Here is a 23,133-nt window from a genome sequence, read left to right on the forward strand (position 1 = left end):
CAAGTACGTTTTTTAACATCACAAGTCCTATGCAGTTCACTGAGCACAGCACCTATGGTTGCCAAGTCTAGTAATAGAGTATTTTTATGTGAGGAAATTAGCTTCAAGCATAGTATTTTTTTATAATTTTTTTTTCAATTTAGTGAGCTCTTTGCGCCGATACAAGCAGTATTGTAGCTCATTTTTATAATTCTTAGCTGACTCAATGTATTCTTTTAATCTTTGGATTGTTTTTCTTTTTCGTCTTAACTCCATTGCTTATTATTGGAAAGTATTAACTGATCCGTGAAAATAGGAATTAGACTTTATTTTTTATTTTTTTATTACGATACTAGACTTTTTATCTGTCTCCAACCTCTATTTGGATTGCACATTTTAGGGAGTAAAATGTCTGGATCAAATTTAGTTTTTGATGGCTTTTGTGGAGGAGAACACCATTTTACCACTAATATTATATAACCATCTATCTGAGCCTTGTTTTACAACCAATTCCTTTCTCTTTTGTGATTCAAGTTTTTTCCTCTATAGATGAAATCATGTCTCTTTTAATATTTTTCTGACTGTGCTAACTCATTAGTATAGCTCCCTCTGTTCTTTCATGTCTGTGACGCCCCTCATACAATTCATATGGCATCCTTATAGTTTGAATTGTTGAGAAATCCTGTAAAGAACAGCTCTTACACTGATTTATGTATTCTTGAACTCGTATTTTCAGAATTCTTTCCAACAGCCTTAAGGGCTGCCCTGAAGGTCATAGTGTCATCATTTTGCCAGGGATTACCAGACACATTCTCACCTCCCAGAATCATGCTGTTTCTTATTATCATATTATCTGTTAACCTTGGCAGAGAGAACATTCCTCAAAGGAGGAACATGAAGTAAAATACATACATTATTATGCAAATAAGCCTTATGGCTCAGCCACCATCAGCACTTAAAGAGACCCAAGTCCTGCTGGCTCTTCTCCTGGGGCTGTAGCCATTTCACACCATCCCTTCCTCTGCCACCCTGGGACCCCACAGGAGACATCTTGTTAGTCATCCTTCTACCATGTGGGTCCTGGGCGTTGAACTTAGTTCATCAGGCTTGGAGACAGATGCTTTAGCTACCAGCCTTGAAAATATTTAATATTTCAAAATCTGTAATGCAGTAGTAAGTAAGTGTATGGATGAAAGAAAAGTAGCCCTTTCATATTAGTGGAATTAAGTAGGAATGGACTACTAATGATTTATTATTCAATTTTGGTAATTATCTTTCTGCTTTCTGTTGTTTTTGCAGAGGCAGTTGGTGTGACCAGTCAGCGACCAGTGTTTTGTCCGTTCCATAAAAAGGAGCAGCTGAAACTCTACTGTGAAACGTGTGATAAGCTGACATGTCGAGACTGCCAGCTGCTAGAACACAAAGAGCACAGGTATTAGCATTGTTATCTTCAGATCTGCAGCATACCTTTTCTGTGACTTACAGACTGCTACTGCTTCAGCTAAATGGCAATTTGTATGCGTTTTGTTTGGCCAGAGGAATCCTGGCTTACACAGGGGTTTCTTAATTTCAGGTATGTTTTGTTTTTTCTATTTTGGTCTGGACATACATTGAAGAAGTGCTGTGCATTGCATGGTGTTTAGCAGCATCCTAGTTGAATACTCCTCTGCCGTTATAAATGACAGCTAAAAACAATTTTAAAATATTGTCCAAACGTCCTATAGGCCAAAATCAGTCCACGTTGAGAGTTGATTTCTTTCTTTTTTTTTTTTTTTAAAGATTTATTTATTCATTTATTATATATAAGTACACTGTAGCTGTCTTCAGATACACCAGAAGAGGGCACCAGACCTGATTATAGATGGTTGTGAGCCACCATGTGGTTGCTGGGAATTGAACTCAGGACCTCTGGAAGAGCAGTGGGGAGCTCTTAACCACTGAGCCATCTCTCCAGCCCGAGAGTTGATTTCTTAACAATGCTTAAAAAAAAAAAATAACAAGATATTAGTTGCTGGTGTCAAAAAATGAGGATGTTGTGGTCCAGGAGTCACTCCACAAACCACATGAACACCAATCTCAGTGAGACAGAGATGTAGTTTATATAGAATTTGCCCTAGGACTGATTGATCAGTGCTGCAAACCAGAGTTAGGAGCTGATTTCAACCCCAAGTCAGGCTCCTACAGAGCTTTAAGCCTGAAATCCATAAATATCTGTGCTGAGTTATTCCACAGGATTTAGGGATGGGGACTTCCTTAGGAACATGTCTTTGTTGTACACTTATCCCACTCCCATTATCAGTGTGGTATTCAACTGTGGTGGGACTTGCCTTGCCTTATACTTATGTCTTAACTTGCCAAGCAGGATGTCAGTTACCCATGTACATGTGTCTTCTTGCCAAGTAGGACGTCAACTCCCAGGGAGGTTTTGAAAACTTAAACTTTATTTAACCCTAACTCAAAATGGAAGTCTTATTCCAAATGACTTCTTATATTGGTGCAGGTGTCTCTCTTATGTTGGGGTCTGTCCCAGGCACAGGTTATAAAGGCAAGAAACCATAAAAGCTCATATACAGGTCCAGGAAGTGCTGCTGAGTGGTTGGTTTGGGTCAAGTTTATTGTGGCTAACTATACAAAGCACTTCTAACTGACTTACTGTGATTTGTTTCCAAGAACACCATAAAACAGAACACAACAAAAAATGCAATCAATTTGGGCATGAGAAAGTTTCCTTGTAACATTAGTAACAGCATAAAATGGCTAGCTAGACAGGCAACAGCAGTTACCCAGGCGTCAACAGAGGAGACCTTGTTTTGGTGTGGTTTTGGTTTGGGTTTGTTAGTTTGGTTTTGTTGTTGTTGTTTATGTATAGTCTCATTACATAGTCTTGTCTGTTCTGGAACTATGTAAACCAAGATGGTCTCAAACTCAGAGGTCCATCTTAGTTGTGTGCCACCATTTGTGGCTGGCTTTTTAAAACTTAAGTTTATTGTTAGTGTGTCCCATATATGTCCGCCTGTGTGTGTGTGTGTGTGTGTGTGTGTGTGTGTGTGTGTGTGTGTGTGTGTGTGTGTTTGGGAGTCAGTGCTCTCCTTTCGCCTGGGTTCCATGGATCAAACCTGGGTTGTGAGGCTTTCATAGTAAGTGCTCTTATCTGCTGGACCATCTCACTGGCCCTGACCCTGCTAGATGTCACAACCTAACCTTATACTGTACTTTGTTCTTCTGCATCAGGCATGAACCTTATTAGAACAACCTTTGTCTTCTGATAAGTCCTAGGCTGTCTTGTAAGTGATATATATGCATACACTACACACCGAGACTCTTTTAACTTTGCTTCTCCCAGTGATGTTAATTATTCTTAATGAGGCTGTATCAGCGGAGGAGCTCCCCAAGTTGAAATATTTTTAGCCTTTATTGTTTTGGATTTTTTTTTTTTTTTTTGAGATAGGGTCTTTACTATATAGTTTTGGCTATCCTGGAACTCACAGTATAGACCAGGCTGACTTTGAACACATAGGGATCTACCTGCCATCCTCCCTAGTGCTGAATTTAAAGGAATATACTACCACATCAAGGTTTTCAGCTCCATTTAGCATTAAGAATATATGTTCCTTGAGTGCAGAGTTCTAGGTTTGCAGTTATTCTTTCTAAAATGGTCTCACTCTGTAGCAGTGCCTATAGATCAGGATAAACTCAGACTTACAGAGAACCCCTGCTTTATAGCCTGCCAAGTGGCTAGTACTTTACCTATTTTATTTTTTGTGTTTAGAAGTGGAGGAGGGGAAGCTGGTATCCATGGCACACATGTGGAGGTTAGAGGTCAGCTTGCAGGACTAAGTCTGGTTTCCCTCCACCATGTAAGGCTCAGGACAGAACTTGGGTTTTCTAGCTTGAGGATAATAGGGCTTCTTCCTACTTTGCTCTCTCACCAGCCTAAAGGTCTTTCTGTGATGTATACCATGAGTGTCTCCTCACATGATTTTTTTCTATAGTTTACTAGAGTTGACCATCTTGACTTACTGGCAAATAACAACGGCTAAATGCTGTGTCTTTCTTTAGGTCACTCAAGGCTTTAATCAAAAGGTACAATATCAAATGCCTTCCCCCATTTATCCAAAAGAATAATTTCGTGGCTTGTTGTACAGCAAAGTTCCTTACTGTCTAGATATGATGATCTTGAAAATGTTTATTCTCTTCTCTTTCTCTCCCCTTTTTTCTTTCTCTTCTCCCTCTCTTGCCCCCCTCCCCGCCCTTGTTTTCGCCATCCCAATAAACCTCTCTGTGTGAAAAAAAGAAAAAAAAAGTGTTTATCCTCAGCAAACTTCCATGGTTCTGAAGTTAGCATACTTAACAAATGCACTTACAAATCTTTGACCTTTGTGACACTGTCTGATGAGGTGTGCACACCTCTAAAACTGAGTGTCGAGTTTTATTATTATTCAAGTACTATACTCTTGAAATAAAAAAGTATCTAAAGACATCTTTGTTGAATAATTTAGAGGCTAGCTGACTCCGTTTTTCTTCCTTTTTCTAGTTAAAAATGTTACAATTTGATTTATTCTATATTATTCCCTGTGATGTTTTCTCTAATCATATACCAAGCTAAAGGTCAACTTGGTGTTTTTTTTTTTTAACTTGTTTTTCCTCTATATTCTTGTCATTTACACACTGCAAATTGTTTCCATTGTTTCATGGTATGTTTGGAGAACAAAAAAAACAACAAATACTTTTCCCATGATCATAAATGTAGCTAACTAAGTTATTAATTACAACAACTTCATTTTTATAGTTGGGCTCTGAACTTAGATTAAGAAGTGAAGTTAAAGGCTCCCTGCTTCTGGTCAGAGCCACTTCTCTCTTGCACTTCCTAGGAGAGTACAGTCTGACCCACTTATAAAATACACCTTTACTTTGTAACATTTTAGTATTTACCCTGGGGTTTTGACACCACAACAAATTTGAGCAGATGGGAATACATGGCTTTTTAAGACTTTCTAAGTGTCCATGTATGCACATACTTGCATACCTCATTATGTGTGGAGGTCAGAGGACATCTGTGGAGAACTCTTTCCTGCCATAAGGGTCCCAGGAATCAGAATTAGACTTGACAATAAGCATCTTTACTCATTGGGGCCATCTTTCTAGCCCGTATTTTGTATTTTCCAAGGTCATTTTATACCTTTTATATTATTTCTATTTCTTTAGAATCACCTGTGTGTGTGTGTGTGTGTGTGTGTGTGTGTGTGTGTGTGTATGTGTGTGTGTGTGTGTTGTGTGTATGTGTGTGCGTATGGATTCAAGTACCTCTAGAGACCAGGCGAGAACATCAGATCCCCTAGAATTGGAGTTACAGGTCGTTAAGAGCAGCCTCTGAAAGCTCTCGTAACTAGGAACATCTCTAGCCACCAAAGTCTCTCACTTATATTGTTTTTTTTTTAACGTTTGAACTTTATTTGTAAAGATATGTGTATGAAGTTATTTGCTTATTTTTTCTTCAGATATCAATTTATAGAAGAAGCTTTTCAGAATCAAAAAGTAATCATAGATACTCTAATCACCAAACTGATGGAAAAAACAAAATATATAAAGTACACAGGAAATCAGATCCAAAATAGGTAAGTACGTTTATGACACAATAAATCATTCATGTATAGTGAATATATATATACACTTCTAGATTTCCTTTTCTTTTTTTTAAAGATTTATTTATTTATTTATTTTATATGAGTTCTATAGCTGTCTTCAGACAAATCAGAAGATGGCATCGGTTCCCATTACAGATGGTTGTGAGCCACCATGTGGTTGCTGGGATTTGAACTCAGGACCTCTGGAAGAGCAGTCGGTGCTCTTAACCACTGAGCCATCACTCCAGCCCCTAGATTTCCTTTTCTTAACTTACTGTGAAGTATCTGGTAAGCTTTTGGATTATACTCATGATTGGTAAGGCTATTTCAGAAACTCTGGGCTGGAAAGCACTTTCTTTAGAGTAAAATGGAAATGTGTAACAATAATAGCTCATTCATCTGGTATGTATTTATAATCCAATGGTGTTTTCTAATTTAATTTTTTTCAAGATTGTGAAAAAGACAGCTTTGCCAGTGATGTAACTCTTTTAACACTGAATTATATACTTAATTGCTTTTGTTAAGATTGTTGTATTTGAGGTGCCTCCTGGGGCCCTGATCCTTTAGTCACATAGGTTAGAACTTTTGGAAAACAGAGTGGGCATTACTAAACTTGGATGTACCATTTCCTGAGGAGAAGACACAATATACACATCCAGATAGGGGACCCAAAACACACACACACACACACACACACACACACACACACACACACACACACACACACAGAGTAACACAGTATATATGTATATGCATATGTAGCAGTAAGAAAAGATTATAAGGGGCTGGGGATTTAGCTCAGTGGTAGAGCGCTTACCTAGGAAGCGCAAGGCCCTGGGTTCGGTCCCCAGCTCCGGAAAAAAAAAAAAAAAAAAAAGAAAGAAAAGAACTTTTAAGGGGCTGGGGATTTAGCTCAGTGGTAGAGCGCTTACCTAGGAAGTGCAAGGCCCTGGGTTCGGTCCCCAGCTCCGAAAAAAAAAAAAAAAAAAAAAAAAAAGAACCAAAAAAAAGAAAAGATTATAAATTTGGAGGTGGGCAGGAGATAGAGGGAGAAGAACCACAAAAATCCAATTTGGTGAACCATTGAGTTTTATTGGGGTTACCTACAGGAATATGGGTGAGAAATTACAGGAGCAGAAATGACTCAAATACAGCTGCATCACCAAAGCCCACCTTAGCACAGGTGACAGCTCACAAAGCTGGGAAGCTGGAGCACACTGCACAGCCTGCAGGCCACTCAGCATGTTGGAGAGTGTCCTTTCCAGGTTCCTGAGTTAGGCTAAACCTTACAAGCCAAGAAGGTAGGCCTGATTTTGCTTCTTCTAATAAGCTGTCTGGTCTCAAAGTAAGTCTTCTTTGCACCTCATCCGCTGAGAGTTGTGTTTGCAGCTTAGCTCAGCTCCCCTTGATCTGAGCTTTTAATGCTTACTCTGTTGGGAAGGGACCTAGTGAACCTAGTCCATTTCAGGGACTTCTGAAACTATTTTGAGTTGTTGACCTTTCTGCTCAAGAAACTTTCTTGTAGGATGGAATATTTCAATCTCAAGAAAATTATTACACAGTAGTTTATTCCTTGCCTGTTTCTAGATACTACTTGTTAGGACTTGTGCTCTATGAAGGAAATCAGTTGTCCCCCAAATGCAAATCCCATGTGGGGCACTTGCTAACTTTCACATACCACCTTAGCACACCAAACAATACCGTGTTCTCTTTCTTGTGTTTTTTTACACAAAAATAACTGCTACTATTTACAAGTGAAGAAGTGCTAAGTAGAAAGACTCGAGTAAGAGAGATTGCTCTGTGTATCTCAATATTGTTCATTGGGAAAATTGTGTCCGCTTTTGTGGCATAGCTGATTATCATAATCTATTACTCTTTCTTGAAACAGCTAGGGGACTTGGGATTTTGTTTTATTTTGTTTTGCTTTGAAACAAAGTTTTGTGGGATTTTTAAATTTTAAGATAGGGTCTCTCTGTAGAGTCCTGGCTGTTTTGAAATCCACTGTGTAGACCAAGTTAGCCTTGAATTCACCGAGATCCACTTGCTTCTGCCTCCCCAGTACTGCATTTAAGGGATATATATCACCATACCTGGTGGCGTTTTTGTTCTTTTGTTTTTTGTGGTTGTTGTTGTTGTTGTTGTTATTGTTGTTATTGTTGTTGTTATAGGTATAATTCTGTTAGCTGAGAAGAAATTCTTTTTTTTTTTCTTTTTTCTTTTTTTCGGAGCTGGGGACTGAACCCAGGGCCTTGCGCTTGCTAGGCAAGAGCTCTACCACTGAGCTAAATCCCCAGCCCCTGAGAAGAAATTCTTAACCTAAAAGAAATTCTTAGACGTAGTCTAGCCATTTTCCAATATTCCAGTATTAGTATAATTATTATGGATTATGTAAGTCATTATCATGCATTTATTCTGTTACATTGTATTTATATATCTTTTCATCTTTGTCATCACCAGATCGTGCTGTTTATTTTTATTTGTGTGTTTTGTGTGCGTATGCATGCGTGCATTGCTCTCAGAGGCCAGAGAGAGGTTTGGATCCCTGGGATACATCACAAAAGGTGTCTGATGCGGTACCAGGAAATGACCCAGGGCCCACAGGAGCAGCAGCTGCTACAGCCTCTTGCTGCCTTAACCTGTCTCACTTGTATAAAAATTCAAATTAGCAAAGTACACTTTCCTTCACCATATTCTAATCAGAGTATAGTATTTTTGCTAAGTAGAATAATTAGCTTCAAATTTTGATTGTGCGTAGTTAAAAAGTTGAATGACTGTGATGATTAAAGGAGGCAGTTGTGGATTTCTCTACTATGTGTATGGTGTGTCAAGGTGTGCTTTCCTTTTTAACATACAGATGTCCATTTCTTCTGATACAGTTTGTTCAAAGCACTACCCTTAGTTCTTACCTATAGAACTTCAGTTGACGGTGGACGTATAGAATGATTCTAGGTTCTGGATTGCGTTCCAGTGTGGTTTATTTGGGGGAGTGGGATTGCTTTGTTCTATTTCATTTGACATTTTCCACTCTCAGGGTTATAGTCTGATTATAAGAAGTCTTAAAATCATACTGTGAGTTCTCTAAATTTGTTTTTATTTTTCCTTTTTTCATAATTTTTTGATTCTTCTCACAGCGTGCACTCCAATCCCCTTATTTTCTGTCCTTCTGTGTTCAGTCTCCTCCACAAAAGAAAATGAAACATTAAAATTAAATCTAAAAAATTCTCACCATTTAAGTTTCAGTGTGCCGTAGTGTGTCATACAGTATGCCCTTCTGTCCAAACAACTTTACTTGAAAATATTCATTAGAGTGAGTCATTGATTTGAGGCCTCTGTCTTTTGCTATGCCATCAATACTGGATCCTCACCAGGACTCCCCCGGCGGTTCACAGGTGGGATAGATGTTAGGATGGGCCAGCTCTCCCATGCCTACTCACCCTGAACTAGTTCTCTCTCCTGTGCCAGGTGAGAGGTGGGGCTAGTTCACCCTGGCCCTAGGACATCAATATGGATGGCCTCACAGACCACTAACAGCCATCTCAATGGTCTATGGTGGTAACACAGCTACAGACAGCAACACAGACCCAGACATAGCCTATAATGCCAAAGTAGGCCCAGACATCACCATGACCTCAGTTAGCAGCATCAGACTCAACACCTTGCATCTCCAGTTCCCCCGCTCTCCATGGTGCAACCAACCACTCTGCCTCTATTTCTCTCCCATCTCTACCACATACTTGTTCATCATAGAGGCAGCAGACTGGGCCTCTGGCCTGGGTTTTTACCTTTTTGATAGTCGTGTGTGTTGTATTGTGCTTTTTGCGTCAGTGTCACATGTAGCTTAGGCTGGTCTTAAACTTGCTATGTAGCCAGTGCTGACTTGAGTTGCTGCTGCTGCTCCTTCCCTTCCTCTTTTTCCTTCTTCCTTTTGTTTCTTCTGCCTCCTTCTTCTTTCTTCTATCTTCTTTCTTCTCTTCCTCCTCTACTTCTTCTTCTTCCTCCTCCTCCTCCTCCTCCTCCTCCTCTTCCTCCTCCTCTTCACAAGCACTGGGATTATAAATTTGGGCCTTAGGGGTGGGTGGTTAAAATGTAAATAAAAAATATCCAATAAAAAATAATAAAATAGATACAGGCTTCTTTCTTCCTTAAACAAAATGGCCTTGCTGTGTAGGTGACTTTGACTTTTGAATTGTGGTTTTAAAGAATCTTCAAGTTGATGCTAATTGTCCTTTCTTTTCCTTTTCTCATCCCTTCTCCTTTCTAAGAAACCCTCTTGCATATGAGGCATTATCCCTGAAATATATCTGCAACCACTGTTTCTTTGCCAAAGGATGAAAATTATGCTACAAATTTTGATATTACTTTGTTTTAAAATATGTCAGTGTTTCCCTTACCCATCCTGTTGTACCACTGAAGATGAGCAGATGTGTCATCCAATACCTGATTTCCTTAATTCTGAAACAATGTTGATTTCAAACAATTATCTTGAAGTTATGACAGAATACAATCTTTTCAACTATGTTCTTAAATTTAGAGTGGCTGTGGGCGGAACAGGTGAGAAAAATAAAGGTTTACTTAGTTACGTAGATACCAGATATCTCCTGTCAGCTGCTGAATGTGGTGGACAGGATGCTCCTTTTTCTTTCTATCCATTTCATCTCCATTTTTCTCTTAAAAAATACTTGTTTCTAAAACATTAAAGTAGTTCAAGCCAATAAAGGATTCAACTAGGCACTCAGCAGAATGAGAAACTATTATTAGCACCCAAGGTAGAGCTTAAGAGAGGGTCTAGGGCTAACTAGAAACTTTGTAATCTCATGTGCAGTTGTGTGAGTTCAGAGACAGAGAAGCATAGCCGCAGTTTCTTAAAAGAGTATCTGTCCCCAAGGTTGTGTCTTCAAGGCAGTTTGACAAGTGCCACTCCTAAGAGGAGGGTGGGACTTCCCTGATGAGTGACTTTATAAAAGCACAACTTCAGCAAACTTAAATTCTAATTAAGTCAGGAGCACAATTCTATTTTCTTTACTTTCCTGTATTGTCTAGGAGAATCCAGTTAGTAAGGTGCCTGTCTTAAAGTCATTGAATAACACTGAGGCACAGCCTCTCAGCTTAATTTATTTCTATGTAATTTAATATTTCCTTGAGGCAGTCCCAGCAAGTGTCACAGCAGGCAGGGAAAACAGCTATAAACAGGTCAGAATGAAAATTCATTTCAGTTTGACTTAATCAAACTGGATCAAACTTCTAAAGAGTCTGATGCTAGGCAGATTGTTGCAAGCATATTTAAACACAATTGAATTTGGAGAAAAGTTTCCAGGCAACCATAATTCCAATTCTAGATGCACAGTGAAGCTTAAGGTATGACAATATAGCAACTGCTTTGCAAAGTACATGTGACCTTGAAAAGAAGGGTTCTATAGCTAAAAGGCCTAGAATCTGGTGTGGTTTCCTACCACATTAGAGCATAGAGATCAGCAGGCCATAAAATACATGTAACTTCTCTTCTAAGGATGACCTCTGCCAGGGACCTCCCAGGCTGGCGTGAGTTGAAGGGAAACACAGAGTCAGACTCAGGTGTATCTTTGAAGACTGATAGTCTTGGGATGTTCTAGGTCTCTAATTATCCTGAATACTTACTTGTTGATATCTTGTAAAAAGTCCTAAAAACTTCCTTGCCCATTGTGAGGTTTAAAGGCTCTGACTTAGACAGCTAACACCTGTAGCCTAAGGGTTGGGGATTAAGTAACCTTTAGTTCTCTGTCCCCAGGAACTGCACTACTCTAACTCCCAGCCTGCTAGTTGAAACTGGAAGAAAAAGGGACACTCTGAAAAGTGATTTTAGCCTTTACTTCTAAGATCTCTCTAAAGGTTTTCTAAGAAAGTTCTTTTCTAAAAAGTTCTTCTTTCTAAAAGGTTTACACATAAATTCAAATTATAAATTGAGTAAGAAGTTCACAGCACAGAATGTTTACATGTATATTCATTAGGAATAATTATCTGGCTAAACATTCATCATCTGTCACTAGCTCAACAGGTTCATTGAGAGTTAAAATTCATAATTTTTGTGACTACGGTATTAGTGAAGTTTAATGTGGATAAACCCAGTCAATATTTTATCTTCTGTCCTTGCACCTATCCTAGTAAATCCTCAGTTCCCTTTTTATGAGCTTTGGTTAATGGTTTTACAACCTCTTGGAATGTGCTCTAAGTTGTACATGCCTGCTTGCTATCTCAGAAGCAATTAACTCCTAACACTTGAAGATTGGTAGAGTTTTCAGTGAAGTTTTAACATCAGAAAGGACTTAATAGCAGTCCTACTATAAAATATCTTAATAATTCTAAAAATATGTTAGGAGTTGTTACAGGATCATCAAGAATTAAGAAATTCTGTTTGTCTATGCAACATCACTTCAAAACAGTCTATCTTTGTAATTCTGCAGAAATCTGCTCAAAGGATGGACTAATACCTAGTGATTGTTTTATATATAATAACAGGAAAAGCATATTAATAGCAGGAATCTTTCCACAAATGTAATGCCTTGCCTAATGAAGCAAGTCTGCCATTAACTTCAATAGTCCATGGTGAAAGCATCTCAGGAAGATCACCTGTTAGTTCTTAGCTTCTCCTTGATGGCTTCTGGGAGCTAAAAATAAAAGGTCTAGTGGGGAAGAATCTGGGGTAACATTCTGGGGCATTTAGGCGAAGTCTGCCTTTACAGAGAGCAAAAAGGCATTGACAGTATCCACTTCCAGTCTTCTGGGTAGGAAACAGATATTTCCTTCCTTAAGGCGATACCCCATGCATGATTCATTTCTGGTTTCCCTAGTGATATGTGGGCACTAAGACCTTTGTGCCCCAACATTTTCTGAGTACGCTTATTAGGAAATCTGTTCTAGTCATATTTTAATTAATGTTAAAGTTAAAATTTTTTTTCCTTTTCAGCTACTTGGCTCATATTTCCTTTTGTTTCTTCTTTGAACAAAACTACTAAATGCATCCAACTCCTTAAACAACCAACAACCACCCACACTTTATTGGGGCTATGGCATTTATACACCCTCTGAAGAGTTCCCAGAATTCCAAATGTCACACAATCACAGACATGTACAGCTGGCAAAACACACTTCTTTCTGCTAGAACATGAGACAAGTCATAGCTGCTGTAGGCTGAAGCAGCCCCATATCCCCACACCTGGGGTTAAAACAAAAACAAATTCTTGGTTTTTTTTTTTTTTTCGGAGCTGGGGACCGAACCCAGGGCCTTGCGCTTCCTAGGCAAGCGCTCTACCACTGAGCTAAATCCCCAACCCCCAAAAACAAATTCTTATAATATTTCTGTGTTTTAAAAGAAAACCAGAATTCCAAAATAGTCATGGTATACAGCCCCCCCCCCCTTTTTTTTGGGTGTGGGGTGTGTGTGTGTGTATGTGTGTGTGTGTGTGTGTGTGTGTGTGTGTGTGTGTGTGTGTGTGTGTGTATGCTGGTATACATGTGCATGTGTACACATGTGTGGAGGCCTGAGGTTAATATCAGGGGTCATCATTGTCGTTCTTAGACGTTACTCATTGAGGCAGGTTCTCTCAGTTAAAAAACTAGAGCTGGCTGATATGTCTAGTGTTGCTAATCAGTTCACTCTGAGGATCCTGTTTTCACTTTCTCAGGCTGGAATTACAGGCTCTTTTTCCACAGCTACCCTGCATTTATGTGGGTTCTGAGGATCTGAACTCTTCTCATGCTAGTATAAAAAGTACTTTAACCTCTGAACCATTTAGAAAAGTAAACTATTATTGTTGTCTTTTGCTTCTGTATTCCAGTATGGTGAAAATTGCCAATTTGGATACCTGAGATCAGACTATCACAATTATATAGCCAAACTTGTTCCCAATCATAATTGTTTTGTCTTGACTGTAAATTCTAGTTGTAGCCTACTCCCAGGTCCTATTCTTTTAGGTCAGCCTATTGCATTTTTGCTGTGTGACATATTTCTTTAAAATATACTCATGTATATTTAAAATACACTCACTGTCCATGTTTTGTTTAACTGAATTATTGTTTCTAATGTCTTCCAATGTCTCCAAGTCAATAGAACTTTGGAGATAGAACTTATGAAGACTAAACATTTTGGTCTAATTTAGTGATTAACATATCCAATTTAAATACTTGAAAAATCTGCCATTAATTTTAGATATCTCCCCTTTCATTTCATTTTCAGGATAATTGAAGTAAATCAAAACCAAAAGCAGGTGGAACAGGATATTAAAGTTGCCATCTTCACATTGATGGTGGAGATAAACAAGAAAGGGAAAGCCCTGCTGCACCAGCTTGAGGTAAGTCAGGCAGTGGTGAGGGTCTGGAACTCAGCATGCTTTCCTCTGCCACCTGCCTATAGCCCTGTCAGACTCTGAGGATGTCTAGTCCTCACATTTACTCTGCAACATTGCCTTACTGGGGAGCTCTGTGAATTTTGATCAGTCATCTTAGATGTTCACTGAAGTAATAGCTATTGTAGCATCAAGGGGATGCAGAATTTTCTATCAACATATATGCACTGTCTTAGTTAGGGGTTTTATTGCTGTAAAGAGATACTCTTATGAAGGAGAACATTTAATTGGGGCTGGCATACAGTTTCAGAGGTTTAGTCCATTGTCATCATGGCAGGAAGCATGGCAGTCAGCATGCCAGTAGACATGGTGCTGGAGAAGGAGCTGAGAGTTCTACACCTTGATCCACAGGCAGCATGTGTGCCACACTGGTGAGACGTGAGCTTTCAAGACCTCAAAGCATGCCCCCAGTGATACACTTCCTCCACCAAAGCCATACCTCACCTCCTAATAGTGCCACTCACTTTGTGCCAACCATTCTACGCATGAGTCCGTGGGGCCATTTCTATTGAAACAACCACTGTTTTCAATATATAGTTTTCAAATAGATTCTTGCAACATACAGCGATGTTTCTGTCAGTAGCAAACTGTAATAGTGATCTTTTAGGATTATATATTATGTCCTCTCATGGCCATCTGTCTTTGTTGATAGATGTACACTCTTTGATGCTTGTACAATGATAGAATTACCAAACATTATACAAACATTGTGCCATTGTTAGTAATGCATGGCATTCAATCAACATTCTGAGAAATTAGGTAAGATAGGCGTAGGGGCTTATGCCTGTAATCCCAGCCTCAGGGAGGCAGGGGCAGGTAGAATTTCTGTGAGTTTAAGACTGCCCTGGTGTTCATAATGGGTTCCAAGGCTAACCAAGGCTCCAAACTGAGACCTCTTCTGAGGTCAGCAACAACAATAAAATAGATACCTATAACGTATCTCTTACTCTCAATATTATAAGCTCTTTGTGTTGTTTTGCTAACATTTTTCCCTATTTAGCCAAGGCTGACCTATCCCTCAAAATCCTCCTGCCATAGTCTCCTGAATGCTGGGTTCCAGGCCCAGGCCACCATACCCAGCTATATTTTATATGTGGTCTTAGTTTTGACAGCAGCACTTACAGAGTATATGCTCTAGACAGAATAATTGTTATAATCATAGGTAAAAAAAAAATAAATAAAAGATGTACTATCTTGATCATCTTTCTTTTCTACTGTTTTTTTTTTTTCCTTTTCTTTTTCTTGTTTTCTTTCAAGTGTTTCACATTGTAGACCGCTATCTCATACCTGCTTCTCCTTCCTAAGTGTTGGGGTTAAAGGCATGAGCCACCATGTTCCAGCCTGCTTGTCTTTCTTAAATTCATAAAAGGCAGCAGCAAAGACCATGTTTGACCAGCAATACTGTGAGGTTACAGTATACAGGATATGTGAACTTACTGTATACTATTTAGTTATTCCTTCAGTGTGTTGGTGAAAAAGAATTCATAGCCAAGAAGCTGTTGAGAACAAGAGCAGAAAGAACGTGCTAGTATGGGAAAACTTGAAGTGGACAAAACAACTAGGAAAAAAAATTAGTTCATCTTTAACTCATAATTGACCAATTGATAAGATCTCCATCAGAAATCCTAACCCAGCTAGGAAAACATGACCGCTTATAATTGTGCTACTACGAAGATACTTAGTTGAGGAAGTGCTTTGGATGGAAGGAATCCGTGCTCAGTTTTGGTATCTGTATTCTCAAGGTTTTACAGTAGTTGTTTTAACCTGGGCACATTTAAACAATCTGATGATTATAGTTTTCTACATACATAGTTTACTGCTTTGGCTTCATTCGCGTGAGGAGTTGAAAAATGCACATGAGACTCCAGAATCTTATGACCATGTACTTGGCCATCAGAATTAGTTTTGACCAACCTCAACTTGAAAATGTCATAGTACTTGTTGGATATACCTTAAGTCATGGTGCCCATTCTTGTGGTTCACTAGTCACCGTGGAGGCAGATAAATGGAGCCAGTTTTGCTTGCTACCTTGGAAAACCAAGACTCCGGAACTTCTTATTCTCTGTTTCCAATCCTGTCATAAGTTTTGAAAAAGTTCTTTCCACTCCAAAGACACTCTGTAGTTTTGCAGAGGCCAGGAGCTGTTAAATAAATTATCTTCTGAGTCACACTTAAGTACATCTGTCAAAGCCATTGACTCTGCATTGTCCAAACAACTGACCAGGACCCACAGGGAGAGTTCAGTTCCATTTTTCTAACTCCTCCAAACTAGTAGAAAGCCCTATTATTTCTATCCTTCTCACCTGCTTTATGGGTGAGTTTTGTGTATCTGTTTGTTTAATAAAGACCTTTAAATACCTCAATAAGGTGCCTTCCATTTTGCTGTCTGATCCTAAGTATATATTTTCTGTGGAGAAAGTCTATATTCTGACCCATTGGGGCACATTGGCATTGAAACTACCCAGTGCCTTCTCTAGTAACTCTCAAGACAAATAACTTAATTTTCTTTTTAATACCAAATACAAGGTAAGTTTCAACTACCACTTGGCATGATTCTGGGTACCAGCCACTGGAGCTAGTACTCTAAGTACAGACAATTGGAGTTGCAATCTCGATAAGATGTGGAACTATGTATTGGATGACTGGATGATACATCTGTTTTACCAGAGTGTTTTGAATTTAGCACCTGCACTATTATAGCTAATCTGTGTCTGTTTTCGTTTAACTTGGCAAGAGTCATACACAGACCTATATAAACCAGACTTACAGGCAAAGGGTGGCGAAAAAAACACCAAGGCTGTGCGCTCATTACATTCAGAGGGAGCCTTTGTATTATGAAGGAAACTGCTTACAATCATTTTTGATTACTGTCACTTGAATACATTGCGGTTTTTATTGTGAGTTGATTATCTGAAAATAATCATGGAAACGAATACGAAGTACAGAGAGACTAATTCTGAAATTATTTTCTTTTTCAGAGTCTTGCAAAAGACCATCGAATGAAACTTATGCAACAGCAGCAGGAAGTGGCTGGGCTTTCTAAGCAGTTAGAGCATGTCATGCATTTTTCTAAATGGGCTGTTTCCAGTGGCAGCAGCACAGCCTTGCTGTACAGCAAGCGGCTGGTAAGACGCAATCCAGGGTTTCCTAGTCTGCGGCATGCAAGAGTTGAGGAAATAAGCCTGCACACCTGGAATTCCTGCTTCTCAGAGCAGCACTTTTCCTGGTTCAGGGTCAGACTGACAAACATAACAAGACACCATGAAAAAGAAAAAACTCTAGGAGTGGTGGTGCCTGTCTTAATCCCAGCACTGGGGAGGTTGAGGCAGGCTACCCTGGTCTACATAGTTAGTTGCAGACCTACAAGGACAACAGACAAAAAGACACCACCACCCCACCCCACCCCCCCAGAAAACCAGCAAATAAGAGAGACAGACTACCTATCCATCCTTAATTGCTGTTTCTGTTTTGTTTTGGCTCCGCCACGCCTATCCCCACCCCCACCCCGACCCCCGAGGGTGCTCTGTGTAATCATCCTGACTATCCTGGGACCTGCTTTGTAGATCAGGCTGACCTCAAACTTGCAGAGATCTCCCTGCCAAATATTTTTACCTGAAATGATTTTGATTTAACTTCAGTTTTAATCTTTTGTCACTCATTTATCTTTTTTTTCCCACTCTGGCAAATGAACCTAGTATTATAATAAATATCGATAGTAAACATTACTTTCACCTACATCCTACCTCATCTAATTCTAAGCATTTTTCATGTGGAGTATTTACCTCATTGTTAGGTGTACCTAGCTAGCCATTTCATTGGACAAATGATGAGACACTGATAAATAGCATGGCTAACACTGTCCTTTAGAGAGCTATAACCACGCCTCGCCTTTGAATCTGTGGCCATCTGTCAGCTTCATACTGAAGGACATACTGCTGGAGACTGAGCAGCAGCATCTCTCAAGGGTGGTTTGGGATTTTGTGCACTTACTGAAAGTATTGCCACAACACGTGGAGCTTGTAGGACCTCTGTCTGGTGAGTGTGGCAGGAGCCAGGCTCTTTCCATTGAGCTTCCAGGGCTGCTTGTTGGCCTCAACTATGGTTTGATTCCAAGAGTGTGCCTTAGAAGGTCAACAGATAATCTGTTGTGAACTATTAAGGCCCCCACATCTTTTGTCCTTTACTCTGTGCAGTCAAGTGGCAGAAATAGTACTCATCTCTTATATAAGTTTTACTTATTTAAATTAATAATATTGCTTTAAATTTTAAAAATATAATTTTAAGGCAAGTCTCAAAGTGGCTGAATGCTGACTTATAAGCATTTTTAAAATTATTCCTGATTATGAGTTGTTTTATTGTATTTATGATTAAAAGTGATTTAGTTGTTTTTACTGATTCTTTAAACAAAAATAGTGTTTATAGTGTAGGCTCGTTTGTTAGTAATCTTTCTGAAATCAGTCCTTGACTAGTTTCAACATTATCTGCCGCTTTCTGAGACCTGGTGCTCTTTCTACACATTTGACTTTTGTTGTCTTGAAACGTGGCATGAGATAATAAAACAGTTAATGTTTCCTGCTGTTTTCAGTTACAGTGATGTCACTAGGCATAGCATAGCCTAGAGTTTTATTCTTGTCACAAATGTCAAGGCGTTTGTTTGTTTTATTGCTAAATACCAAACATTCCATTCTATATGAGATTGTACACCCGGCACTACTCTCTTTAGTGGCTCTCCCTTGAAGGCAACCCGGGGCAGAGCAGTGGCAGGGCAAGATATTTAAGGTTGCTGTTTAATGGTAAAACGTTTACCTGTCTTAGGTCTAAATTACTCTGTTACTGTAGCTGGCCTGCCTGCGTTCCTTTGAGGCCAGAAAACCAGTCTCTGGTGCTCAGCCCCGCATAGTAAAACAGCAAGGTTAAAGTAGCTTTCACTCTCTCTCTCCAGGAACTGCACAGCTCTAACTGCTTGCCTGCCAGTTGAAGTCCAAGGAAGAAAAAGAAACACTTTGAAAAGTGATTTTAGCCTTTATTTCTAAGTTCTTCAGTTCTCCAGAAAGTTTCTCCAGGAGGTTCTCTCTACAAAGTTCCCTCTGCTCTCTTCTAATCTTGCTCTTTCCTCCTGCTCTGATGTCACAGTGATGCCCTTGCCCTCAATGCTTTACTTCTGAGTTCTCTCTAAAAGTTTTCTAAGAAAGTTGTTTTCAAAAAAGTTCTTCTAAAATGGTCTTCTTGAGTTCTGCTTTAAAAGTTCTCTTTGTCCTCAACACTTACATGTCTTTCAGAACACATGCTCACATGGTAAAAAGTTCACCACAAATTTACACATAAATTCAAATCATAAATTGTTTACAACAGAGAATATTTACATGTATATTCATTAAGAGTAGCTATCTGCTAAACATCCATCATTTCTCACTAGCTCTACAGGATCATAGAGAGTTAAAAACGAAATTTCATATAGATAAACCCAATCAATATGTTATTTTCTTTCACCTATAATAAATTGTTAGTTCCCTTCTTATGACCTTTGGTTAATGGTTTTATAACCTCTCAGAATGTGCTCTAAGTTGTAGTAGACACCTGCTTGCTATCTCAGCTTGAAAACTGACAAGAGTTCTCATTGCAGTGTTGATTTTCAGAGAGAATTTAATAGCAGTTCTATTATAAAGAGCTTAATAATTACTAATATAATTTTAGGATCATCATTAATAATTAAGAAATTGTTTATTTGTGCATATAGCACCCCTACAAGGCAGTGCATCTTTATTGTTCTGTAGAAATCTGCTTCTGGCTCTACCGCCAGCTCCCTGTCCCTAACCCTCAGTACTCAGAACATGGCTTTCTGATGCTCTCCCCGATTTACATTTGTTGTTCTTTCTTTCCACCACCACCACCCCTGCTACCACCATAGGCTCATTTCACCACTTCTGGCTTAGACTTTTTGAAAAAGCGTGTTCTTACATTTTTAATGAACCAATATGATGAAAGAGGGAAACCACTCGTTCTGTATGAAAGCGGCACTCAAAGACTCAGATGTTAAGAGCAGAACTTGATGTTGCTCAGTGCTTGATATTTTAGGAGCTGCGTGATTGATGAATATCTGTCAGAAGGCATAGATGACAAAAGTCCATGCTCTTTGTAAGAGTGAAAACTTGAAAGTACAGAAATTAAGTTTAAAGCCTATTTAAACCTCAATAGAAAGGTAATAGCATATTGAATTTCTTGTCAAAAACTACTTTGGATAAAAAGATGGCTTAGCAGGTGAGGTGCTGGCTGTCAAGACTGATGTCCTGAGTTCAGTTCCCAGAATCCACAGAAAAGGAGAGAACCATCACAACACAAATTGTTCTTAGCCTCCCTACATATGCTGGGATGCTCATATGTGAGCATGTATGTATGCTAAATACACAAACATAATAATTGTTAAAAGGAGCTAGTTGTAGAGCCAGGGCTCACTGGCACAACTACTAAGTACGTGTAATATATTAAGGCCTTGGATTTATTCCCCAGCACCTCTCCTCCCTATTCCCCCCCCAAAACACCTCAAACATTATGTTACTTTTTCTATTAGAAATCTTTTTGTTCCTTGTTTTGTTGAATAGTAGCTAGATTTTCTTCATTATAAATACAGCTTGAGTTCATTTTAAGTTTTTGTAGATCTGAAGAGATGAACAGAAAGACTTAGTGAACCTTCATTTAATCTCTTGTACTAGCTGCAAGAGGACTTAGAGCTTTTAGGTTTATCTAAAGGATATCAGGAATTCTGTCAAGTCTAATGACTTACACTTTTATTTAGATAGATAATAAATAAAGCAGAAAAAATCCTAAGCATGTATGACAAGGAGCCAAGTTTGGCCATATCTGATATTACCTTTAGACCTTTCTATTATGTGTTCTGCAAATATGTAAATAGTACCTGTACCTATAAGTACTATATAAGTATATGTAAATAGTATCTATGTAATAGTACCTTTAAGTATACCTGTGGTATAAATAAAACCTTAATATTAAATGGAAAGGATTTACATCTTAGCTTAGAAGTAATTACAGCCAAGGAATATGCCTTACAGTTCCTTGTAATTATAGTTGTTTACCCTTATGTGTATGTTTTTTGAGTGCCCGCAGAGGTCAGAACAGAGCACCAACTGCTGGAGTTGGATTTACAAAAAAATGACTGAGTAGTCCAACATGAACCTTTATTGGGAAGGATACCCGGGTCCTCAGGAAGAGCAGCAATCACTCTTAACCCATAGAGCTATTTGTCCAGCTCCAGTATTCATATTCTTTTTTTTTGTGCTATTATAAATCTTTTATTTTATCTGTAACACTGTTCTAATTTAGTTCCAGATCCAGATCTATTTCCTTTTCTTTAAAAAAAAAAAAGTTATTTTTCTTGGATATTTTCTGTATTTACATTTCAAGTGTTATCCCCTTTGCCCCCTCTTTCCCCTCCCCCTGCTTCTATGAGGATGCTCCGAGTCCCACGCACCCACTCCAAACTCAACGCCCTGACATTACCCTACATTGGGGAAATGAGCCTTTACAGGACCAAGGGCTTTCCCCCATATTGGTGCTGGACAGTGTCATCCTCTGCTACATATGTGACTGGAGTCATGGGTCCCTCCATGTGTACTCATTGGTTGGTGGTTTAGTCCCTGGGAGCTCTGGTTGGATGATATTGTTGTTCTTCCTATGGTGTTGCACACCTCTTTAGCTCTTCAGTCTTTTCTCTAACTCCTCCACTGGGGTCCCCTTGTTCAGTCCAATGGTTAGCTGCAACCATCCTCATCTGTATCAGGAGGGCTCTGGCAGAGTCTCTCAAGAGACATCCATATCTGGCTCCTGTCAGCAAGCACTTCTTGGCATCAGCAAGTGACTGGTCTGGTGGCTGCATATGTGATGGATCCCCATGTGGGGCAGTCTCTGGATGACTTTTTATTCAGTTCTTGTTCTCTCCTCTTTGTCCCTGTATTTTCTCCTGTGAGTATTTTGTTCTCCCTTCTAAGAAGGAATGAAGCATCCACACTTTGGTCTTCCCATCTTCTTGAGCTTCATAGGACCTGTGAATTTTTTCTTAGATATTTCAAGCTTTTCGACTAATTTCCACTTCTCAGTGAGTGCATACCATGTGTGTTTTCTTGTGACTGGGTTACTTTACTCAGGATGATATTTTCTAGTTCAATCCATTTGCTTGGAATTTCATGTAGTTTCTAATAGCTGAGTAATAATCCATTGTGTAAATGTGCCATGTTTTCTACAGCCATTCCTCTGTTGAAGGACATCTGTGTTCTCTCTAGCTTCTGGCTATTACAAATAAGACTGATATGAACATAGTAGAGCATGTGCCATTGTTGTATGTTGGAGCATCTTTTTGGGTATATGCCCAGGAGTGTTATAGCTGGTTTCTCAGAGGTAGTACAATGTCCAATTTTCTGAAGAATTGCCAGACGGATTTCCAGAGTGGTTGTGCCAGCTTGCAATCCCACCAACAATGAAGGAATGTTCCTCTTTCTCCACATCCTTGCCAGCATCTGCTGTCACCTGAGTTTTTGATCTTCGCCATTCTGACTGGTGTGAGGTGGAATCTCAGGGTTGTTTTCATTTGCATTTCCCTGATGAGTAAGGACGTTGAACATTTCTTTAGGTATTCAATATTCCTCAGTTAAGAATTCTTTGTTTAGCTCTGTATCCCTTTTTTTTTTTTTTAAATCTTTATTTTACTTGAGTATTTCTTATTTACATTTCGATTGTTATTCCCCTTCCCAGTTTCCGGGCCAACATCCCCTGACCCTTCCCCCTACCCTTCTATATGGGCTTCCCCTCCCCATCCTCCCCCCATTACTACCCTCCCCCCAGCAATAACGTTCACTGGGGGTTCAGTCTTGGCAGGGCCAAGGGCTTCCCCTTCCACTGGTGCTCTTACTAGGCTATTCATTGCTTCCTATGAGGTTGGAGCCCAGGGTCAGTCCATGTATAGTCTTTAGGTAGTGGCTTAGTCCCTGGAAGCTCTGGTTGCTTGACATTGTTGTACATATGGGGTCTCGAGCCCCTTCAAGCTCTTCCAGTTCTTTCTCTGATTCCTTCAACAGGGGTCCCGTTCTCAGTTCAGTGGTTTGCTGCTGGCATTCGCCTCTGTATTTGCTGTATTCTGGCTG

General features: G+C 39.3%; 1 protein-coding gene and 1 pseudogene across 6 annotated transcripts in view; one reads left to right on the plus strand and one right to left on the minus strand.

Moving 5' to 3' along the window:
- The window catches only part of Hmgb1-ps18 (high-mobility group box 1, pseudogene 18), a 600,236-nt pseudogene that overhangs the window by 137,194 nt on the left and 439,909 nt on the right, over window positions 1-23,133 (minus strand).
- The window catches only part of Trim24 (tripartite motif-containing 24), a 124,775-nt gene that overhangs the window by 61,795 nt on the left and 39,847 nt on the right, over window positions 1-23,133 (plus strand). For all 6 annotated transcript variants that reach the window (XR_010065691.1, XM_063286502.1, NM_001395753.1 and 3 more), the window contains 4 exons: window positions 1,279-1,411; window positions 5,478-5,594; window positions 13,813-13,927; window positions 16,960-17,106. Coding sequence is in view for 5 of the 6 variants with exons in the window: in XM_063286502.1 (XP_063142572.1) it covers window positions 1,279-1,411; window positions 5,478-5,594; window positions 13,813-13,927; window positions 16,960-17,106 (512 nt within the window). In the remaining variant the exon portion in view is untranslated. The remainder of the gene's footprint in view (window positions 1-1,278; window positions 1,412-5,477; window positions 5,595-13,812; window positions 13,928-16,959; window positions 17,107-23,133) is intronic.

The sequence above is a fragment of the Rattus norvegicus genome, chromosome 4, assembly GCF_036323735.1.
Source record: "Rattus norvegicus strain BN/NHsdMcwi chromosome 4, GRCr8, whole genome shotgun sequence".
Lineage (NCBI taxonomy): Eukaryota > Metazoa > Chordata > Mammalia > Rodentia > Muridae > Rattus > Rattus norvegicus.